The sequence below is a fragment of the Mustela erminea genome, chromosome 6 (genome assembly GCF_009829155.1).
Source record: "Mustela erminea isolate mMusErm1 chromosome 6, mMusErm1.Pri, whole genome shotgun sequence".
Taxonomy (NCBI): Eukaryota; Metazoa; Chordata; class Mammalia; order Carnivora; family Mustelidae; genus Mustela; species Mustela erminea.
Window position 1 is genome coordinate 52,329,938 of NC_045619.1, and position 24,627 is coordinate 52,354,564.

Here is a 24,627-nt window from a genome sequence, read left to right on the forward strand (position 1 = left end):
AAAAAGGATTAAAAAAAATAAATAAATAAATAAATAAAAAAATAAAAAAGGATTAATGATTTGAAGCATAAGTTTTCTTATCAACATATTGATGCAAATCCCCATATCTTGTACAATCTAGATACCCAGTAATTTGCTGAGAATCAGGACTGAGTCATCCTCTGCCCAAGCCAGGTAGCGGTGGTCACACCTACCATGTTCAGGCATGTTGTTGGTAAGAGCAATCAGCACGATATACAGTTCCAGGGGAAAAGTCCAGTAACAGAGCACCATGGCTTCTGACAAAGGTAAACTGGACCTGGGGGCCTGGCAAAATCCTTGTTCTTGAAAAAGGCAAAAATCTGTGTGTGTGTGTGTGTGTGTGTGTGTGTGTGTGTGTGTGTGTGTGTGTCCTGCCTGTGCTTGTGTCCTTAGGCATTTTTCAATTTTCCTATTTACTACTATATTGATATTATTCTTAAACAGGATTTATTATTGTTACTAATACTAACTATTCACATCCACAAATGATTTTGATCAAATGATACCAAATCAATGCTTATTTCACCATAATAAAAAATTAAGTAAAAAAAAATGCAACTGTTAATAGTTTAAAATAGCAACAAAAGTGAAAGCACAAGGGCGTGTTAATTGATAATTTAAGATTCAGTTACTTAACGTTGTAGAAATTCATGGGAGAGGGAAAACACTTCAGGATGTGGAAGGAAATGATTTTCAGCTGACATGGGATTTGAGCTGGATCTTGAAAGGGTAGAATTTGGATGGGCAAAGAGAAAGAGAGTCTTGGTTGACACAAAAAGTTTGAGAGAATTTACAAATATAAATATATTTGGAACTATATAGAGAGTAAACTGAGTATAAATATATATGGAAATACATTTGGAAATACAAAGAGTAAACCTATTAGGCTCTAGGAGAGTCTGGTGAAATACTCTGCAGTGAGATTAGAAAGCAAAGCTGGAGGGACACCGGGGTGGCACAGTTGGTCATGCAACCGACTCTTGGTTTTGCTCAGGTCACAATCTCAGGGTCTGGATCTCAAGGTCATGAGTTGGAGCCCCACGTTGGGCTCTGGCTCAGCCAGGAGTCTGCTTGAGGATTCTCTCTCTGCTCCTCCCCACCACTCTCTCTCTCAAATAAATAAATAAAACTTAAAAAAAAAAAAAAAAAAAAGGAAAGCAAACCTGGAATGATCCTGGAGTGATATTACAGAGGGCTTTGAATACTAGGCTAAGGAAATTGAAGTAGATTTTGGTCAGAGAAGATCTTTGGAGAATTTGTGAATCTCATAGTGATGACTAAAATAGTGCTTTTATTTTATTTTATTTTATTTTATTTTATTTTATTTTATTTTATTTTATTTTATTTTATTAGAGAGAGAGCAAGTGAGCAGGGGAAGGAGCAGAGGGAAAGAATATCCAAGCAGACTCTCACTGAGCACGGAGCCTGATGTGAGGCTTAATCTCACAAGCCATGAGATCAGGGTTTGTGCTGAATCCAAGAGTCAGATGCTTAACCAACTAAGCCACCCAGATGCCTGTTATTTTAATTTTTTTAGAGCAGGAGAGAGGCAGAGAGAGAAAGAGAATCTTAAGCAGGCTCCACACCCAGAGTGGCTCGACACCGGGCTTGATCTCACAACCCTGAGATTGTGACCTAAGCTGAAATCAAGAGTCAGATGCTTAACCAACTGAGCCACCCAGGTGTGCCTAAAATAGTGCTTTAGACATACTTAGCTGGCACTTGGTGGCTTTGTGACTGGTAGCAGAAAAGACTTGGGAGCAAAGAGATCAGTGAGGAGACTTTGCATAAATGTGGGCATGATGATAGGAGAGGATACACAAATCAGTCTTGGATTTTAAGAAACAATATACTGAGGCGCCTGGGTGGCTCAGTGGTTAAGCCGCTGCCTTCGGCTCAGGTCATGATCTTGGGGTCCTGGGATCGAGCCCAGCATCTGGGCTCTCTGCTCAGCAGGGAGCCTGCTTCCTCCTCTCTCTCTGCCTGCCTCTCTGCCTGCTTGTGATCTCTCTCTGTCAAATAAATAAATAAAATCTTTAAAAAAAAAGAAAAGAAAGAAGCAATATATATTTTTTCTCCATTATCCTTTTCCTCTACAAAAATTCTCTTCTGAGTGGCATGTTGGGGGAAAGACTAAAGGCATTATTTAGCTGAAGTATCCGAATAATTTTCCTAGACTTTCCTCTGAAGGTGGGGCATTTTACCCCTCAGACTATCCCAACTCCTGTGGCTCATTGTGCATCATTGCCTTGCATGAAAGGGGTAGATACTAAGAATATATCTCACTCTCTCTGTAGTTCTCACTGCTGCTTCACCCACCATGAATTCGACCTTCTTCTATAGGTATGGCCTCTGTTTCTACAGGGTTCCCTCTGTGTGGACCTGCTGGTTTAAAGGCCCCAATTTGGATTGTCTGAGAAGCACCCATTTCAAGGTGTTAGCCACCCTCTTCCTCCACCAGCTCAGTGTTTAAATTCCCTGTATATCCTCTTAAGGATAAGAGGTTTATTCTTCAGGTCTCACTTAGGATAGTGTTTCTTGACTCCTGACTCTGTCCTTTTTTTTTTAAATTTTATTTATTTATTTGACACAGAGAGAGAGAGATCTCAAGTAAGCAGAGAGGCAGGCAGAGAGAGAGGGGAAGCAGGCTCCCTGCTGAGCAGAGAGCCCGATGCCAGGCTCGATCCCAGGACCCCAAGATCATGACCTGAGCCGAAGGCAGACACTCAATCCATTGAGCCACCCAGGCACCCAGTCCTGTTTTTTGTTTTTGCTTTTGTTTTTTTTTGGTTTTTTTTTTAAACATCTGGCTAATTTCTTTTTTAAAGGTTCCATACTCCAGGGGTACCTGGGTGGCTCAGTTGGTTAAGTGACCAACTCTTGATTTTGGCTTAGGTCATGATCTCAGGGTATCAACCACCACCCCCACCCCTCTAGCATTCCATGCTGGGCTTAAATCCTATTAAAATTCTCTCTCTCCCTTTGCCCCTCCCCACTGCTCCTGCACATGCTTTCTCTCTCTCAAAAAAAGGTCCCACCCTCCAACTAGGATCATCTTCCATCTATAGGAAACTGCACCATGGATCTTCTCTGGACTATCCCTCTACCATCTAGTACAAATGCACAGACAGTTGCAGCCAGCACAAACATACACAGAGCCGGGGAGGAAAAATTTTCCTCTACCCTCATAGATTCTGTTTTTGGGTGCCTTCAGATTTAAACTAACAAAAGACAGATTAGCGAAAGAAAAGACAAACATGCATACAAGAGTTCACAAAAATGTGATTCAAAGAGGTGTTTAGAGTTTGGGGCTTAAATACCACCTTAAGAGGAAAAGCAGAGATGCACAAGAGCACTTATAGAAAAACAAATAAACTTTTAGGAAATCTAAATGGGCCCTTGGGAGACTGGATGGACATATGCTTTTGTGACCATGTGTGTGGGTATATCTTGAGTGGTAAGAGTCAGTCTCTCCTGGTTTGTTCCAGGGGATGGGACTTATGACAACTGATTTCTTTTGAGTTCTTTTGGAAGGCTCTGTTTGTAGGAAAATAAGAGATTTCAGGGGAAGACAGTCTATTTTTGAATGTCTTCAGATCCAAATAATTTTTATGCCAGTGGTATACTCTGGACCCCTCAACACACACACACACACACACACACACACACACACACAACCACACACCCACACCCACACACCCACACAGACACACACACACAGCCTTGGGCAAAATTCCTCCCATTTTGGAGGAATTGTCTTCCAAGTCTTGTGACTCTTCTTGGCTTAAAAACACCATCTCAGAGTTAAGGTTTGCCAGCAGGATAGGCTGAACGTCCTGCCCGCATCGCCACACAGCCACTTCACCCTCAGAGGGGCAGTGACTTGTGCATCTCTCTGGTCCCCTGAGAAAGGGTATCATGTTAGGAGAGCCTTTTGCTCTGTGTCTTCTCTTTCTTGGAAAAGAGAGACTGGTAATGGAAACAATTGCACCTTTTGATTTATGACCCTTTTCTCCTGCTTCCCCAAATTTTAGATTTCAAATAACCAGGAAGCAAACCCTTAACAGGAATGCTTGTTGCCAAAATAAATGTCCACGTTTCTCCAAATAAAACAAATGACTCGCATTTCTGCCCTCAGATCTTTAGAATTCTGTTCTGTGAATATTCTGAACTCAGGTCAAGCCAGTGTCCATTTCATCTTCAAAGCTCTGAGTCTTGAGAAGTATGGGCCTCTAAAATCTAGTATTTGTACTTGGATAGTCCTTACATGTGCTAATGGCTTCCCAGGACACTTCAAATAAAATCCGTGGCTTAGTATATAAACTCCATGAGCTTAAAGATAGAGATTTGTTTTTGTTCCCTGTTCCTGTATTTCAAAGAGTACTTAACATTTAGTAAGCCCCTCATTAACAGCTCTACCAGCTGAGCCAGCCAGACACCCCCGTGTTGTTGTTTTTATTTTTTAAATTTTTATTTATTTATTTTTAAGAGGTAGCTTTATTTATTAAATTTTTTTTTTTTAAGATTTTATTTATTTATTTGACAGACAGAGATCACAAGTAGGCAGAGAGGCAGGCAGAGAGAGAGGAGGAAGCAGGCTCCCTGCGGAGCAGAGAGCCCGATGTGGGGCTCGATTCCAGGACCCTAGGATCATGACCTGAGCCGAAGGCAGAGGCTTAACCCACTGAACCACCCAGGCGCCCCTGTGTTGTTGTTTTTAATTAAGGAACACCCAAACTATTTTCAAGAGAGACTGTACCAATTTACATTCCCACCAGCAATATATGAGAGATCTACTTTCTCTGCACAATGTTGTTATCTATCTATCTATCTATCTATCTATCTATCTATCTATAGCTATCCTATAATGGATAGTAGTGAGATTCATTCAAATATTTTCTCAACAAATATCTATTGCTAACCAACATGTTTCAGGCAGTGTGATAGGGTCTGGAACAAGATATACATAATCCATATCTCACATAATCTACAATTCAGTGTTATTATAGACATATAAATAACAATCAAAATACAGCATGATTGGGGCACGTGGGTGGCTCAGTCTTCAAGTGTCTGCCTTTGGCTTGGGTCATGATCCCAGGGTCCTGGGATCAAGCCCTGCATCGGGCTCCCTGCTCAGTGGGGAGCCTGCTTCTCCCTCTCCCACCCCTCCACTTCCACTTGCTCGTATTCCCTTTCTCACTATCAACAAATCTATTTATTTAGATTTTATTTATTTCTGTCAAATAAATAAATAAAATATAAAAAAAATACAGCATGATTGCTATGATGAAGGAGGTACAAGATGCTATGGAAACATAGAGAAATTACCATAGGAGCCTCTGAGGAATGACTTTCTCATTGCACTTAATCATTCTTGTAGGAGCCTTAAGGAGGATTACTTGGTTTGGGATTGGACAAACAGGTTTTGGCAAAGCCCTTAGAAACTTGCTTTTCTTAATGGTCCAATCCAGTTAATACAGGAGAGAATTTTTCACTCCATTTTCTGATATGGTTTGCAGGTTTGGAAGAACAGAGTATTTTTTTCTTAGCTAAATTTGTATGTGGGTGTTATCTGACATAATCATCTCTTGGTCAACAGGTCCTTCAGCAGGAGATGCCACCTTGAGGTAAGAATAAAACTATCAGAGTGAGCATTTAATACAACCAATAATAAGTGAATTTAAGAGCTATAGGACAATAGCTTTCCATATTTTTCCTCTCTTCTTTTATCATGCTCCTACTCTTTTCTTTTTGCCTATTCTTTTTTTTTTTTAAGATTTATTTATCTACTTATTTATTTGACAGAGAGAATGATCACAAGTAGGCAGAGAGTCAGGCAGAGAGAGATAGGGAAGCAGGCTTTCCGCTGAGCAGAGAGCCGAATGTGGGTCTCGATCCCAGGAACCTGAGCTCATGACCCAAGCCAAAAGCAGAGGCTTAACCCACAGAATCACCCAGGTGCCACTGTTTTTACCTTTTCTAACTTCGTTCTCTACGATCACTGCTTTCTGTATCTTTGCTTGTATGTCTTTTGGTTTTTGTTCAAGTAAATTACCTTCCAGCTTTGTTCCACTTTTGCCTTGCCTCTGTTTCTTCTCTGTTTAAATCACATGATTGTATAGCCATTAGTGAAAAGTCTGGAGAATTCATTTGTCACTTTGATTTCATCCTTTTGTTTTATACTATACGCCCATTTTTCAGATGTAGCATGATAGCAGGGGGAATATATTATCTCATGATGGGTGGAAGGACTGATCTATGTAATAAATAAATGTAATACTTTAGGGATGAGTGGAAATATTAGGGTGTAGTAAGCTGATGACTCAACCATATTGCAAAGAAGAGTCCTCAGCACAATCCTGAGTCTCCCCTGAGTTCCAGCTTTGACGCATGGAAAATATTAAATCTAAAGATGTCATTGGGAGGGGTGCCTGGTTGGCTCAGTCAGTAGAGCCTGTGACTCTTGACCTCAGTGTCGTAAGTTTGAGCCCCACGTTGGGTGTAGAGATTACTTAAAAATAAAATCTTAAAAAAATAAATGAATAAAGATGTCATTGGGACCAGTTTGAATTTTTTTCTTGTGAGGAATTAGTATACAGAATTTAATGTGGAAGAATCCTGAGGCTGACTCTTTCTCTTCTCAGACTTGGCAATAGACTCTTGTTGGCAATTTGAGGCTTCTACACCTAAAATCTAGTTAGAGTCTATTGAGGCATGGTGAAGATTAACGATCAGGACCTGACAACTCCATGATGAGATAGAAAGATTAGAAAATAAATAGAAGCCTTTATTTCATTTTTTAATAAGTATTTTATTTATTTGATAGAGAGACAGCAAGAGAGGGAACACAACCAGAGGGAGTGGGAGAGGGAGAAACGGGCTTCCTGCCGAGCAGGATCAGGGAGCCCAATACAGGGCTCAGTCCCAGGACCGTGATCATGACCCCAGCCAAAGGCAGACGCTTAGCAACGGAGTCACCCAGGTGCCCCAAAGAGAAGCCTTTAAAAGAGAAACAAGGACACATTTATATCTGATTCAAAATTAGTTGGTGACAGTATAGAGAGAATGGTAACCAAATAAGATGGGTTGGGAAAAATCTCTTCACTATGCTTGTGAGAGAAACTCTGATAATTCAAATGGACCTTCCTAGATAACTTGGAGAAATAGAATAGGAAACAAGGTTTCCTGAGATGTCATGTTATATATCTGCCTGACAGAAGAGGGGAGCAGGAAGTGATTTTCAAGGTCCCTCCAAAGATAGCATGACAACATGGGAGTGCTGCTTGTGTTTCAGGAGGAGAATTGAACCCTGGGAATTTGAAGTCTTCTTTGATCCCAGAGAACTCCGTAAAGAGGCCTGCCTGCTCTATGAAATCCAGTGGGGCACAAGCCATAAGATGTGGCGAAACACAGGCAAAAACACTGCCAACCATGTGGAACTCAATTTTATAGAAAAATTTACTTCAGAAAGACGGTATTGCCCATCCACCCACTGTTCTATCACCTGGTTCCTGTCCTGGAGTCCGTGTTGGGAATGCTCCAAGGCTATTAGAGGATTTTTGAGTCAACACGCTAGTGTCACTCTGGTTATTTATGTAACACGGCTCTTCTGGCACATGGATCCACAAAACCGGCAAGGACTCCGAGACCTCCTCAAAAGTGGTGTGACTGTCCGGATCATGAGAGCCCCAGGTAAAAACAACAAAGAATCTCACGGTTTATGAAAGACCATGGTGCTGGTATGTTTCAAGGCCAGGATACTGGTTATCCCATTATTATTATTATTATTAATTATTATTATCTGAAAGTTTTAGAAGTGAAAGTCCAAGATCATGTAAGAAAGGACAGGGTCTGAACTTCATACGAAGGAAGTATCAAAAAGAGGACCCCTTTCTCCATTCCTGCCACTATGACCTCTCAACCATCTTCATCTTTGTTCTTTTTTAGGGATTCTGGGGGAAAGTGGCCCTTCTCCAGGGCTAAAAAGGCTAATGGGTTTTCTAGACAGTATGTAAGTTGGGCTCCCTGAAGTAAATTTCTGCTGTATTTGTGGAATGAACCAAGATTTGTGTTTCCTCAGAGTATGATCATTGCTGGAAGAATTTTGTCAACTACCCACCTGGGAAAGAAGATCACTGGCCAAGATACCCTGAGCTGTGGATGAAGCTGTACGAGCTGGAACTCTACTGCATAATTCTAGTAAGTTACTCTAAGGGGCAGAGATTCTCATGCCAAAAGAAGCATCCTTCTTCAAACGCCTTTTCTGATGAATTGACATGTACTTTCCTCACCATCTTTTCGCCATTTATGTTATATTTAACTACTTGATCCATCTGAAGAAAATGTGAGAACAAAACAATCCCTCTGTCGGAAGAAAGTGGGAGAAGGGAGTGGATAAACTGATCTAAGATATATGTAGATTCCACGTTAACTTGAAATTATTATTACTATCATTATCACCCCACTCACGGGCTCTGCAGAATTGCAGATATTCTCCTTTCCCATGTTGGTGTGTGCCATCCTATTGAAGAAATGGAGGCGTCCCATTTGTATTCTCTTCAAAGTTGTTCAGTAGTCTTCCGACTAATGTTTTAAAATGCTTGTGGTAAGGGCACCTGGGTGGCTTAGTGGGTTAAGTGGCCAGCTCTTGATTTGGGCTCAGGTCATAATCTTGGGGTCCTGGGATCAAGCCCCACATCAGGCTCCATGCTCAGCAAGGAGTCTGCTTGAGAATTCTTTCTCCCTCTGCCCCTCCCCCCTTCCCGCTCACACTTCTCTCTCTCAAATAAATAAATAAATCTTAAAATAAAATAAAATGTTTCTGGTAATAATAGTATGAAGAAAAATATTATTCTAACTTTTTTTTCTTCCAGAGTCTCCCTCCTTGTTTAAAGATTTCAAGAAGAAATCAAAAGCAGCTTACATTGTTCAGACTTATTCCTCAAAATTGCCATTACCAAAATATTCCACCCCATATCCTTTTAGATACAGGGCTGATCCAACTTCCTGTGATTTGGAGATGAACAGAGTGGTTCCTTGTGTACACTGTTTCTATAGCAGACACTGAAGACCCACGGAAGAGTGAGTGCCACCAGAATGTAGAAAATTTCAGTTTGTGCTTTTATACACCAACAACAAATGATCTGAAAAAATAAATTTTTAAAAATCCCATTTGCAATTGTATCAAAAATAATAAAATACTTAGGAATAAATTTGACTAAGGAAGTGAAAAGTTTGTACACTGTGAAACCTAGGTTACTGATAAAAGACAAAGGAAAAAACATAAATAAATGAAAAGATATCTCATGCTCATGGGTTGATAGAATTAATATTGTTAAAATGTCCATACTACCCAAAGTGATCCATAAATTCAATGTAATCCCTATCAAGATTCTAATGACTTTTTACAGAAATATAAAAGAATTCTAAATTTCATATGAAACCACAAAAGACCCTGAAAACCCAAAACAATTCTGAGGAACAAGATCAAAGCTGGAGGCATCATACTTTGTAATTTCAAACTATATTCCAAAGCTTCGTAATCAAAACAGTATGGTACTGGCATTAAAAATGGACTTATAGATCAATAAAGCAGAATCCCGAGCCCAGAGGTAAACCTACGCATATATGGTCATCTGATATTTGGCAAGGAAGCAAAGAATATTCAATGAGGAAAAGATAGTCTCTTCAATAAATGGTGGTGGGAAAACTGATTTTGCACGCAAAAAAAAAAAAAAAAAAGCTAAAATCTTTAAAAAAGAAAAAATGAAATGGGATCCCTATATTATACTACTCACAGAAATTATTTCAAAATGGGTTAAAGACTTAAATGAAAGACCTGAATCCATAAAATTCCTAGAAGGAAACATAGAGAAAAATCTCCTTGACATTAGTCTTGGTAATGATTTTATTGTTATGACATTAAAAGCACAAGCAACCGAAACAAAAATAGAAAAATGGGACTATATCAAATTAAAAAGTTTCTGCACAACAAAAGAAACAACCAACAAAATGGAAAGGCAACCTATGGAATAGGAGAAAATATTTGCAAACTACACATCTGATAAGGGGCAAATATCCAAACTATATAATGAACTTATACAAGTGTAGAGCAAAAGAACTAAGCAATCCAATTTTTAAATGGGCAAAGGACCTGAATAGACATATTTCCAAAGAAGATATTCAAATGGCCAACACCTACATGAAAAGTTGTTTAACATTACTAATCATTAGGGAAATGCAAAACTATAATGAGATACCACCTCACACATCTTAGAATTTCTATCATCAAAAACATAAGTGATAACAAATATTGGAGAGGTTGTGGAGAAAGGGAACAATTGTACACTGTTGGTGGGAATCTGCCTTTGGCTCAGGTCATGATCCCAGGGTCCTGGGATCGAACCCTACATTGGACTCCCTGCTCAAAAGAGAGTCTGCTGGGGCGCCTGGGTCGCTCAATAAGTTAAAACTTCTGCCTTCTGCTCAGGTCGTGATCCCAGGGTCCTGGCATCGAGCCCCGCATTGGGCTGTCTGCTTGGCGGGGAGTTTGCTTCCCTTCCTCTCTCTCTCTCTGCCTACTTGTGACCTCTCTCTCTGTCTCAAGTGGATAAATAAAATATTAAAAAAAAAAAAAAGAGAGAGAGAGTGTCTGCTTCTTCTCCTTCTGCACCTCCCCTCTGCTTGTGCTCTCTTGGATGTTCTCTCTCTCAGATAAATAAACAAACACTTCAAAAATATAAATAAAGTGATTCTAGCACATTTAAAAAATTAAAAATAAAATTACCAGAAGGGCTCCTGAGTGGCTCAGTTGGTAGTTAAACATTCAAAATCCTGATCTCAGTTTTTGATCTCAGGGTCATGAGTTCAAGCCCCATGCTGGGCATGGAACATACTTAAAAAAAAAAAAAAAAAAAGACTACCATATGATTCAACAATGTTTTTTCTGGGTATATATCTGAGGGAAATGAAATCAATATCTCAAGATATATGTACCCCATGTTCATTGCACATTTTTTATAATAGTCAAGACAAGTAAACAACCTTTGTGTTCATCAACAGGAATGAATAAAGAAAATGTGGTATATATTATACACGTAGACACACACACACAGAAACACACAAATATTATATATCCATAGAAAAGGAGGAAATCCTGTTATTTGTGACCACATGGATGAAACTTGAGAGCATTATGCTATTTGAAATAGAGAGAGACAAATATTATATGACCTCATTTATATGCAGATTCTAAAAAATCCAAACTTATAGAAACAAAGAGAAAATTAGTGGTTGCCCAGGGGCAGGGATGAAGGTAGTCAAAGGTTATGAACTTCCAGTTTTAAGAAGAGTAACTTCTAGGATTGTAATGTACCACATGGTGATTATATTTTAAAATATTGTATTTTATCTTAAGATTTTATTCATTTATTTGAGAGAGAGAATGAGAGAGAGAGCGAAAGCACACATGAGCAGTGGCAAAAAGAGAGGGAGAAGCAGACTCCCCTGCTGAGCAGGGAGCCCAATGCAGGACTCCATCCCAGGACTCCAGGATCATGACCTGACCTAAAGGCAGACGCTTAACTGACTGAGCCACCCAGATGCCCCAATAATGCTGTACTGTATACTTTAAGTTTACTAAGAGAGTGGATTTTAAACATTCTTAACACACACACACACGCACACGCACACGCACAATTGTAACTATGTGAGGTGATAGATGTGTTTATTTACCTTATTGTAGTAATCGTTTTGCAGTATATATTATATCAAACTGTTATTTTGCACCCCTTAAACTTATACAATGTTATATGTTAGCTATGTCTCAATAATGCTGCAGGGGGAAAAAAGAAATCTAAGAAGAATCTAGAAATTTTACCAAACAGTAGTATCATGGATTGTGTCATTTCTGTCCTGTCGCCAATTATTCCAATACCTTGTGGGTTAAAACGACAATAAATATTTATTATGTCAACTTCATTAGGAATTCAGGAGCTTCTTATCAGAGTGTTTGTGGCTCAGGGTCTCTGACTAGGTTTCATTCAAGCTGTCAGCCAGGGATGCAGTCATTTCCAGACTTGACTAAGGCTAGAGAATATGCTTTGTAGGTGGCACATTCATGGCTGGAAAGTAGGTGCTAATGGTTGATGCAAAGTCTGTTTCTCCACAGGCTGCTTTAACGTCCTCACAACATGGCAGCTGGCTGTCTACCGAGCAAGTGGCCTAAGAAAGACCAAGATAGATATTGCCATGTCTTTAATGACTCAGTCTTGGGATCACACACTATTTCTTCTGCAGTATTCTGTTGGTAACACCAGGCAGCCGTGATTCAGGGTGAGAGGGAACTACACAAAGACTTGAATCCTAGGAGAGGAGAATAATTGGAGGCCATCTTGGATTTTGCTGTGTGTTTAGGACAAATAATTACATGGAACTAATTTTTAATATGCTAAAGGCAAACAAGGAACAAGTTTTTATTTATTTCTGACTCAGAATATCATAAGATTTAATAGACAGTTTGTTAGGATTTATAGGATGATTTACTATTGTAATTTACAGCATCTTAAACCTTGAGAAGCTACACACACAAAAAAGTGTTGTGGTTTTTTTTAAGATTTTATTTATTTATTTGACAGAGAAAGAGAGAGCACAAGCAGGAGGAGCAGTAGGTGAAGAGAGAGGGAGAAGAAGGCTTCTCGTTGAACAAGGAGTCCCATGTGGGGCTTGATCCCAGAACCCTGGGATCATGACCAGAGCCGAAGGCAGACACTTAACTAACTAAGTAAGCCACTCAGGTGCCCCCAGAGGGTTATTTCTCGCTCACATTGCAGCCTAATGTAAACTGGGTGAGAATGTTGTTGCTCTGTGCATTTTTTCAGGGACCCAAATTCCTTCCAACTGGGGACTCCACCATCTTCTATGGCCTTCTGAATTCTCCACATTCTGCCAGCTCACGGGAGAGAGAGTACACACAAGAGAGGAGAGAGACGGAGACAGAAAGCATTAATTTGTGTGAAAGAGTGTTTTTTTTTCTTTTATTTATTCTTTTTTTTTTTTTTTTTTTAAGTAGGCTCCACACCCTTCATGGAACCCAGTGTGGGGCTTGAACTCATGACCCTGAGATCAAGTGCTGAGGTGATATCCACAGTCAGACACTGAACTGACTGAGCCAGGCAGGTGCCCGGAAAGTATACTTAGAATCAAGGGCTGGAAATGGCAAACATCATCTCTGACCCAATTCCACTAATTACAAATCAGTAATGTGGCCCCACCCAAACTCTAAGAAACACAGAACAGAGTCCAGGAAGAGAAGAAAATGGAGTTTGGTGAACATATAAAGTGCCTGCCACATGAGGAAACTAAGAAACTGAAAGATTATGCAGTTTAGCCAGAGTCAGACAAGGAATGCCATGGAACTAAAAATCAGTGTGCTTTTTTAAAAAAATTACTTAATTAAAAAAATCTGTTTGGGCATTCAGGATACGCCAGTAACCAATATCTCACCAATTTTTATAATGGAGGCAGACTGGTTCGGTCACTTGCTTCACTTGCCTTCCTGGGTTGGCATGGGGATATACAGTGGTTTTGGGGGCCGAATAGGGGCTGAGAACTTACTAAAGATTGTATGCATTTTTAATTTTTTTTTATTTTTCAAAAAGAGATATATATTTATTTAAGAGAGAAACAGAGAGAGAGTGTGTGTGTAAGCTCGGGAGAGGGGGAGAGGGAGAGAGGGAAAGAGAGAGACTCTACAGCGGACTCCCCTCTCAGCCCAGAGACAACGTGGGCCTTGATCCCACGACCATGAGATCATGACCTGAGTTGAAATCAAGAGTCAGATGCTTAACTAACTGAGCCTCCCAGGAACCCTGACTATATGCATTTTTTAACTACTATGAAAGATACCATTTATTAAATGTTCTTATAAAAAGATATATATATTTAAAGATTTTATTTATTTATTTGACAGGGAAACAGATCACAAGTAGGCAGAGAGGCAGGAAGAGAGAGAGGGGGAAGCAGGTTCCCCGCTGAGCAGAGAGCCTGATGTGGGGCTCCATCCCAGAACCCTGAGATCATGACCTGAGCTGAAGGCAGAAGCTTAACCCAGTGAGCTACCTAGGTACCCCAAAAGATTTATACTTTAAAAAAAAAAAGATCTCTCGGAACAGCTGGGTGGCTTAGTCAGTTAAGCCACTGCCTTTGGCTCAGGTCATGATCCCAGGGTTCTGGGATCAAGTCCCACATAGGGCTCCTTGCTTGGCAGGGAGTCTGCTTCTCTCTCCACCTCTGTCTGCCTTTCTGCCTGCTTGTGCACTCTCTATCTCTCTCTCTCTCACAAATAAATAAAATCTTGAAAAAAAAAAAAAAGACCTCTTAAAGGTAAGAGACAGTTTCTCACATGAACTGATATATTTTCTTTTATTATACAAGAAGAATACTGAAAATTATTAATTTTTAAAAGTTTCATTTGTTTTGATTTTTAGGGAACTAAGAGCTAAGTTTTTTTTGTTGGTAGTGGTTTTCCTTTTTTTTTTTCTTTCTTTTTTTTAGAGGGGAAAAGGGAAAGGGAAAGAGAATCTCACGCAGGCTCCGTGCCCAACATGGGGCTCAATCTCACAACCCTGAGATCATGACCTAAGTCAAAATCAAGAGCTGGATGCTTAGGCGCTGAGCCACTCAGGCACCCTGAGAACTAAGTTTAAATGTATCTGTTTAATGTTAAATGTTGTTCTGTTATATATATATATATATTTTTCTGTTATACACACACACACACACACACATATACACACTTTTAGAGAGTTTATTTTTAAGTAATCTCTACACCCAATGTGGGGCTTGAATTTATAGCTCCAAGATAAAGAGTCACATGTTCTACTGACTGAGCCAGCTAGCCTCCCTGCCTTGTCTTACATATTAAACATATTTTTCCACACCCTGAATCACTTACCATTTGTCATTTTTTTTTATAGATTTAGTTTATTTATTTGACAGACAGAGATCACAGGTAGGCAGAGAGGCAGGCAGAGAGAAGAAGGGGGAAAGCAGGCTCCCTGCTGAGCAGAGAGCCCGATGTGGGGCTCGATCCCACGACCCTGGGATCATGACCTGAGCCGAAGGCAGAGGCTTTAACCACTGAGCCACCCAGGCGACCCCACCTTTTGTCATTTTATTCTTGCTTTCAGTGTTTTTGCTAACTATGGGGCTCCTGGTCGGCTCAGCGGTTAAGAGCCTGACTCGTGGGGCGCCTGGGTGGCTCAGTGGGTTAAAGCTTCTGCCTTCGGCTCAGGTCATGATCCCAGAGTCCTGGGATCGAGCCCCGTGTCAGGCTCTCTGCTCAGCGGGGAGCCTGCTTCCCCCTCTCTCTCTGCCTGCCTCTCTGTCTGCTTGTGATCTCTGTCTGTCAAATAAATAAATAAAAATCTAAAAAAAAAAAAAATAGAGTCTGACTCGTGATTTCAGCTCAGGTTATTTTTCAAAGTTGTGAGATCCAGCCCTGAGTTGGGGCTCCATGCTCAGCCTGGAGTCTGCTTAAGAGTCTTTCCCTCTGCAACCCTCATGTTGGGTGTAGAGATTACTGAAAAATAAAATATTTTTTTAAAAAGATTTTATTTATTAATCTGACAGAGAGAAATCACAAGCAGACGGAGAGGCAGCCAGAGAGAGAGAGAGAGGGAAGCAGGCTCCCCGCTGAGCAGAGAGCCCGATGCGGGACTTGATCCCAGGACCCTGAGATCATGACCCGAGCCGAAGGCAGTGGCTTAACCCACTGAGCCACCCAGGCGCCCCAAAATATTAAAAAAAAAATAGGAGTTTTGCTAACTTGAATATTAAATTTATGATTTGGGAAGTTGGCATGGTTAAGTCATTAAAGTGTGAATGATGAGCAATATAAGAATTATGTGATAAAGTTATAGAACAATATAAAAAAGACCTAAAACTCTAAATAAATACATAACATATTAAATAAAGATATGCCTGTGATCACCATATTTCTCGAAGAAAAATAAGTCTAGCTTGACCCTTGACTAATCTCTGAGGCCAATATAAATTTTTTCAATCTTGAAATTTCTGTCTTGCTCAAATACTCACTCGGATTCCTTTTTTTTCTGGCATTTTGCATCTGGGCTTTTTCATATCCACTACTCTCATGAGATTTATCCCTGTACTAGTCCTTCATCTCACAGCTCGACTTTATCCAAAAGCCACTTGACCTGCCTCACCCATCTTTTTATCCCCAGGGCCTAGGGTAGCGGTTAATAGCGGACCTTCCTGTCTTTATCATTTCATTAGGGAAAAAAAAAATCAATAATTCAAAACTATTAAAGTCAACATGAGAGGATACAAGGAACACTGTCTGTCTGTCAGAAAACCTGAAAATGTTCATAGCTCATCACTTAAACACTGTAAACGTGAATAAGTACATTAACTTATCTGGGCCTTAATTTACTCTATAAAATTTTGATGATCATGGCTTAAGGAAAAGGAAATGATTAAGATAATATATAGCTGGGGCGCCTGGGTGGCTCAGGTCATGATCTCAGGGTCCTGGGATCGAGCCCCGCGTCGGGCTCTCTGCTCAGCAGGGAGCCCGCTTCCCCCTCTCTCTGTGCCTGCCTCTCTGCCTACTTGTGATCTCTGTCTGTCAAATAAATAAATAAAATCTTAAAAAAAAAGATAATATATAGCTTAAGGAAAGGGAAGACTGAAGTTGGAAATTTCTATTAGTATTAGTAGTATTAGTATTAACTAACACTACTGTATTAGTTATCTATTGCTATATAACAAATTACCCCAAAACCTAGTGGCTTAGTCAAGGCAAACTTTCTCTCAGTTTCTGTGGCAGGAATTTGGGAATTGATTAACCTGATGGTTCTTGCTTGGGATTTAGAATTTGACCACAGCACTTTAGCACCTATAATAGACCTGCTATTCATCAAACTTTTTGCTAGTATTTCAAATCCCCAGGGCACCTGGGTGACTGAGTTGGTTAAACCTCCCAACTCTTTCTTTTTTTCCTTTTTTTAAAAAGATTTTATTTATTTGACAGACAGAGATCACAAGTGGGCAGAGAGGCGGGGGATGGGGGGTAGGGTGTGGGGGTGGTTGGGGAGCAGGCTCCCCACTGAGCGGGGCTCTATCCCAGGACCCTGGGATCATGACCTGAGCCCAAGGCAGAGGCTTGAACCCATTGAGCCACCCAGGTGTCCCAACTTCCAACTCTTTCTTAAGACAATATTGATGTTGTCTGCTCAGAAAAGTTTAAAGCACGGAAGAAAGGAGAAAAAATTTTCCTGGGTGATAGTGAAGGGAGATCCCAGGATAACAGTTGACTCAGTAAGTAATTACATAGTTTGGGGCAAGAAGACAAAGAGGTCCAGTTTTCCCACATTCTTGCCAACACTGGGTAATGGAAAAACAGCCCCTCTGGGAATTGTCTGTTATTATCCTTTGCCCATTTATCTGTTGGTTTTGTCATCTCTCCTCCATTAATATTTGTAAACAAGCTTTGTATATTAGAGAAAACATCCATTTCTGTCGTATGTTTTTTTCCGTCTTTTGATGTTTTTGTTTTTCCCCTTTGGAGAAATGTTAAAATTTTCTGCAGTCAAATATATAAATCTCTAGTTTCTGTATCACGCTGATAAAGGTAATTTGTATATCCGGACTGTGATACTGTGAATTAAAATTTGAATTGCAATAAATACTTACTTGGTCTTCATCCAAGTTTATAGCACAGGGCTTTCTAAAATCCTTGGAATTTCCTAAGGGGCTGGAGGGATGAATGATAAAAGTGTCTTTTGTATGTTAATGAAGTAACTTTTGGAATGCCTTGGGTCACTTAACAAAGAGGGATGCTTGCCCAGGGAACTGACCAAGTGATTAAAGGGTTGGAACTTTCAGTTCCAAGTTCCAAGAGGGAGAGGGGCTGGAGGTTAAACGGATCTCCAATGGCCAATAATTTAATCCATCATTGCGTAAGCACTGGAGACATCATTTTTTTTAAAAAGATTTTATTTATTTGACAGTGAGAGAGAGACAGTAAGAGAGGAAACACAAGCAGGGGGAGTGTGAGAGGGAGAAGCAGAATTCCACTGAGCAGGGAGCATGATGTGTGTTCCTATCCCAGTACCCTGAGATCAGGACTTGAGCCCAAGGAGTTGCTTAATGACTGAGTCACCCAGATGCCCCAAGGAGACATCGTTTTTTTTGGTGCTTTTTTTTTTTTTTTAATTTTATTTATTTATTTGACAGAGAGGCAGGCAGCAAGAGGGGGAAACAGGCTTCCTATTGAGCAGGGAGCCTGATGTGGACCTCATCCCAGGACCCTGAGACTATAACCCGAACTGAAGGCAGAGGCCCAACCCACTGAGCCACCCACGTGCCCTGAGACATCGTTTTTTTTTTTTCTAAAGATTTTATTTATTTATTTGACAGACAGAGACCACAAGTAGGAAGAGAGGCAGACAGAGAGAGAGAGAGGGGGAAGCAGACTCCTCGCCGAGCAGAGAGCCCAATGCGGGCTCCCTCCCAGGACCCCAGGATCATGACCCGAGCCGAAGACAGAGGCTTTAACCCACTGAGCCACCCAGACACCCCGAGACATTGTTTTTTGAAAAGCCAAAAGGACAGGGTTTGAAGAGCTTCAGGGATGGTGAACAGGTGGAGATTTGGGGACAGCATTGCACTTGGAGAAGGCGTGGAATCTCCCCTCATTTCCCCACACCTTGCTTATTGTACCTCTTCCATCTGGTTGTCTCTGAGTTACATCCTTTTATAAGAAGCTGGCACTCTAGTAAGTAAAATGTTTCTCTGAGTTCTGCGAGCCCCTCTAGCAAATTAATCAAATCCTAGGAGAGGGTTGAGGGAGACCCTGATTTATAGCCAGCTGGTCAGGAGCACAGGTGACAGCCTGGACTTGTGATTGGTATCCTTTTGCAGGGAGCTGTTGGAAACTCCCCGCTTGTAGCCGATCAGTCAATATAAAGGTAATCAACCTGCCATTGGGGTATGAAGTCAGGGATGGGCGGGGGGACTGCACAACAATCTTGTGGGACTGAGCCTTCGTTCTGTGCAAACTGATGCTATCTCCCAGTAGACAGTGTCAGAACCGAGTGGACATCAGTTGCTGTCCTGAGCTTTGGGGGTAACCTCCCTCCCATATTGGAATTGAGTCCAGAACCTCATTTGGGGACCCACAAAATGGTGGCCAGTCCACGGCACAAAACTAGTTGAAACCTAAATCAGTCCGTACTTATGAGAAATGCTTCATGGTTAAAGAAGCATCACACTAATCACAACCCTTCTTCACACACACACTCGGCTTTAGCTCCCCTTACCCTAGAAAACAGGGTCTGCTAGCCTTATAAGAAAATCCCTACATCCTAGCGAATCATGCCAAGTTTCCAAGCTGAGGCTTCTAATGACTTATAATACTCAATTTTGGCCAAACATCCCTGGGGAAGAGCCCTCCATTGTTCGTGAAGCATTGGACTCCCCCAGTCCCTGGATGAATTTCCGTTGAGTGAAGAGTATCAGACTTGGTACTCAATTATTTTACTTTCTTTGACAATGTTTCTTAAGACTTTTACCTCTACCAGAGTATAAGTATATTTCTCTCATCTTCACCTCCTCCCACCCGAGGTGAGGGGAGAGAGTGCCCAGGAAAAGTTGTGTAGACTCACTATGCTCTGCAGTCATAAGGGCCCGTCTGGGATGGTGGTCTTAAATTTACAGTCCTTAATCTCCCTTTGGTGTGGCATTCTCCAGTCACACTGAGCTAAGGGGCAGGCATGGAGACGGCAGATGGGGTTTTAGCAGATGAAAGCAATAGAGTGAGGGGCAAAAAAGCTTCAGATGAGTCTGGGTTTGAGCTGAATAAGAAAGAAAATGAAGGGGCGCCTGGGTGGCTCAGTGGGTTAAGCCGCTGCCTTCGGCTCGGGTCATGATCTCAGAGTCCTGGGATCGAGTCCCACATCGGGCTCTCTGCTCAGCAGGGAGCCTGCTTCCTCCTCTCTCTCTGCCTGCCTCTCTGCCTACTTGTGATCTCTCTCTGTCAAATAAATAAATAAAATCTTTAAAAAAAAAAAAAAAAAAAAGAAAGAAAGAAAATGAAGAAGAAGACTGGTAGGTTGGGCAAAGTCAGAAAGGTCAACCAGCTGGAAATCTTGATTAGATCACGAAACAGGTCTCGTGGGTGTATTTCAACAATGGAGCTTGAAGAATAGTCTGTTATGGTCAGAAACAGGATGGGTTAGCTATTCGGAAAGCCAAATGGCTACAATGGATAATATTGCTGAGGGTGTGACCAAGAAAGTTTGTGCTTGAGTTTGAGAAGGAAGGTAGAAAGGAGGAGGAGGTCAAGTAACTAAGAGGTAAGCCCCGTTATTATCTTGCTGTTTTCTTGGTGTTCTTAACAAGTTTCAGAATTTTTCTTGGTGTTCTCACATGTTTCTTTTATTTTCATTTTTTTATTTTCCATGTTTCTTTTAGTAGATGAACTCTGGAATAATTTTGTGGAATTCTTAAGGGTTTGTTAGACCTTTCAGAATGTCATTAATGAGGCCGTAAATGCCCGGTAGAAAAGGCAACCTTTCGTCTCTTCTCCAATAATGTGGTACTGTCCTGTGTCCATTTCTTCCCAGCCACATTTCTTGAAATAATAGTGTATACACATTGTTTTATTTACTTATCTTTTGCTTTTCAACTCCTTTGGAAAACCTATGCTAAGGACAGATAGACTCTCTTCCATCTTTATCTTCCTTTACATATTTGCAGAGACTGGGTAAAATCAATTTTGGAAAATTAGCAGTGACTAAAACGGATCCCACCTTTGCTTTCATGGTGCTCAGATACTAGTTTTCTTTTATTGTAAATACACACTTCTCAAAAGATCTCCATCTTCAAGGCTTCAACAACCATCTGTAATCGGAAGTAATAGTCATAATAGAGTAATAGTTGATATCACCCAAGCACCAACTAAGTCAGAACAGGGCTCCAGCCAATCAGACAACTAGTCTGGTTGCACTGTGATTGTTGGCTGAATATCGGCCCACCTACAATATATAAATATTATATGACAATATGATGTCTGAGAGTTAAGAGAACAAGCTGGAATCTCCAGTTCTAACTCTTTTGCTTCCTGCTGTGTGATTTGGGACAAGTTACTTTACCTGTTTGCTCCAGTTTCATTCTCTAAATGGGGGATAGTAGAGTTCTTATAACGTAGGGTTGTTAGGAGAATCAAATGAGATGAACATGGAAAGCACATTTAGAACAGCTGGGAATACAATGAGCACTCAATAAATGAAAGCTGTTCTTATTCATTATTCTACAACTGTGTCTCTAATCCTGACTTTTGCCTCCCTGAGTTTCAAAGTTACAGATTAAGTGCCTTCCCCCCACCCTCAGTGAGACCATGGATGCTTGGGAAACCTATAGGTTCAGTATGATGAGTAGAAGCAGCCTTGTAAACAAATCAGGGAAACAAATTTTGTATGTGCTTGATCACAAGTACTGGGTTGAATGGGGAAAAGTAATAAAAACAGCAGTTATGTGAGATACTCGTCATGTATGGGGCACCTGGGTGGCTTAGTCAGTTAAGCGCCTGCTTTTGGCTCAGGTCATGATCCCGGAGTCCTAGGATCGAGTCCCTCCTCAGACTTCTTGCTCAGCAGGGCACCTGCGGTTCCCTCCGCCTGCCATTCCCCCTGCTTGTGCACTGTGCTCTCTCTTTGACAAAAAATAAATAAATAAAATCTTAAAAAAACACAAAAAGGTACTCATCCTGTAGCAGGTACTGGTATAAATTGCTCATATATGTGGGCCCACTTAATCTTAGCAACTATCCCATCAAGTAAGTACTGTTCTTATTCTTACTTTATAATTAAGAAAACAAGCACAGAAGGGTCAAATGATTTGACCAAGGTCACATAGCTTCTAAGTTTTAAGTGATTCTGCCTCCACATTTTAAGGTCCTTGCACGCCACTCTACTGCCTCACCAAAGAGGAAGCAGTTATTTGTGACAAAAAGAGCATTTCTTACAACTCTCTTTACATGTCACATCTATTTCCCTCCAGATTTTATAATTCTAAGATAACCCCAGAGGAAGCAAGCTGTGGACCCTTGTTCTGCTAGTTAGTATAACAGTATATCCTTTCTTGGTACCTGGAATCAGTGCCCTGATGGTGACTGACTTTTTTTTTTTTAATTTTTTTTTTTAAAGATTTTATTTATTTATTTGACAGAGAGAGATCACAAGCAGGCAGAGAGGCAGGCAGAGAGAGAGGAGGAAGCAGGCTCCCTGCTGAGCAGAGAGCCCGATGCGGGCCTCGATCCCAGGACCCTGAGATCATGACCTGAGCCGGAGGCAGCGGCTTAACCCACTGAGCCACCCAGGCGCCCGTGACTGACTTTTTGATCTCATATTTTTAAACATTTGATCCTTTTTTTTAAAAGGTTTTATTTATTTATTTGATAGACAGAGATCACAAGCAGGCAGAGAGGCAGCCAGAGAGAGAGGAGGAAGCAGGCTCCCCGCTGAGCAGAGAGCCTGATGCGGGGCTCGATCCCAGGACCCTGGGACCATGACCTGAGCCGAAAGCAGAGGCTTTAACCCACTGAGCCACCCAGGTGCCCCTAAACATTTGATCCTTTATCATGAAAGATATATTCTTCACTTTAATGTATATAATTAGTTTTCTGAGACAGAACCATTTCTGTCTGCTCAGACAGCCCTGCTCATTGGCTAATTTTTTTAAAATAAGATTTTGTTATTTATTTGACAGAGACAAAGCGAGAAAGGGAACACAAGCAGGGGGATTGGGAGAGGGAGAAGCATGCTTCCTGTGGAGTAGGGAGCCCAATGCGGGGCTCCAACCCTGAAATCTGGGATCATGACCTGAGCCAAAAACAGACACTTAATCGACTGAGCCACCCAAGCACCCCTCATCGCCTAAATATTAAAGAGGAAATGAATACTGTTGGAACTAATGCCAAAGCTGGAGTCAAAGGAACCAACAAACTTGAATTATATTATGAGTAACTACCTTCTCATCCCAGAACTCAGAGCAAGTGAACACACAGATGTGTGTACCTGTGTACACAACGATATAATAAATTTTGACCTGCCCACAAAGAAGTAAAAAAGGTCATAATTTTTACAATATATAATGAGAAATCTGCTATTAATGTTTCTAGCATTGATGACAGTCACTTAGCTTCACTGAGACCCAGTATTTGCTAAGAACTGGGACCTTTGAAACTGCCAAGGCAATGTCTCCCAAACTTAAATCATCAGACACAAATTACAAATTTTCAAATGAGAGTATACTGGGGGCACCTTGGGGGCTCAGTCGGTTAAGGGTAGGCTCAAGTCATGGTCTCAGGGTCCTGGGATCGGGCCCCACATGGGGTTTCCTGCTCAGCGAGGAGTCCTTCTCCCTCTCTCTCTGCCCCTCTCTCTGGCTCATTCTCTCTCCCTCTCTCAAATAAATAAAATCTTGAAAAAAAAAATAAAAGAAGAAGATCATCACTGGATGATCTGGAATAACTGTTTTATAATAGAATTGTCAATGTCAAGAGAAGTCTAAAGGACAGCACCGGGTATTGTACCAAAGAAAGATTAATAGTATCTTGAATAAATTAAAATAATGGAACAGATGAGCCATCCTGATACACAGGGTGGAATTCAGAGCTTACGTTGCTATTGCCATATATGTGATTGCCAAAGTTGTTTTGTAGTATATACTTATGAAATCATTTTTGTGTGAACCCATGTGAAAACGCCTCATTAAAAATAGTATCAGAGTTAGGATTAAAAAAGTAAAAGTTTATACTCCCAAGTAAATGATTGCCCCAGGTTCCTTCTAATTTTTATCATTCTATCGTTGACTGATTTTGTGTTTTTAAGACTCAGTTCAACTTCACCAATCTTTATGAAGGCCTTTGCCAACTTCTGTAGCTCACTGCTTTCAGTATTCTTTATCCTTCCTGGCTTAATTTTGGGCTTGGATCTCATCTCTGATAAAGGGTACATGACATCCCTATGGGATTTAAATCAGGAGGAAAAAGAAACCAGATTTCATGGACCATGACAGCTTTAAAACCCTAGGGGCAGGTTTTATTTGATTAACATTCAGAGGTGGTTATTTGTGCTGTGCACATTTCACGGTCCAAAGATTAGAACAGCTCGCTCTGCCTCAACCTAGCCAGGCCTTGTGCCTATCTTTCCAGTGGTGTGTGACTTCAGACAGGTTCTCTCCTGAGCAGCCCTCTTCCCAGCTAACCCGTGCAGATCCTGACAATCACCCCTTTCCCTCGCCTCTCAGCCATGATGTGGGACCCCCCCCTCCCAGCTGTTACTAGCCCCAGGACACTTCACAATCTCTTTTTGGCTCTCTGAAGCCCTCTTCTCATCTTGTAAATAAAGTGTGCCATCTGTGGCTGCCAGGATTCTGACCATTTTTATGAAATTAATAGGAAATGCATTCTTGCTTTTCCTAGGCTTGTAGGCACTAACAATATTTGGTGACTGTCTTTGTGAACCAGCGTGTGGATGCATGTAGTAGTTTGCTGTTATGGCTTACAGGGCCAGGAAT

The 24,627-nt window shown here is 41.0% G+C and overlaps 1 protein-coding gene across 1 annotated transcript; it reads left to right on the plus strand.

Moving 5' to 3' along the window:
* Positions 1–202: 202 nt before the first annotated feature.
* On the plus strand, positions 203–9,187 carry APOBEC1 (apolipoprotein B mRNA editing enzyme catalytic subunit 1). Its single transcript, XM_032345600.1, has 5 exons — positions 203–287; positions 5,624–5,651; positions 7,319–7,716; positions 8,105–8,223; positions 8,898–9,187. The coding sequence occupies exons 1-5, from the start codon at positions 272–274 to the stop codon at positions 9,045–9,047; spliced, it is 711 nt and encodes a 236-aa protein (XP_032201491.1). The 5' UTR covers positions 203–271; the 3' UTR covers positions 9,048–9,187.
* Positions 9,188–24,627: the final 15,440 nt, after the last annotated feature.

Excerpts from the sequence above, each read along its gene's own strand:
- APOBEC1 (XM_032345600.1), top strand. Across the intron at positions 5,652-7,318 it reads GCAGGAGATGCCACCTTGAG|GAGGAGAATTGAACCCTGGG; the intron begins GTAAGAATAAAA and ends CTTGTGTTTCAG. Across the intron at positions 7,717-8,104 it reads CCGGATCATGAGAGCCCCAG|AGTATGATCATTGCTGGAAG; the intron begins GTAAAAACAACA and ends GTGTTTCCTCAG.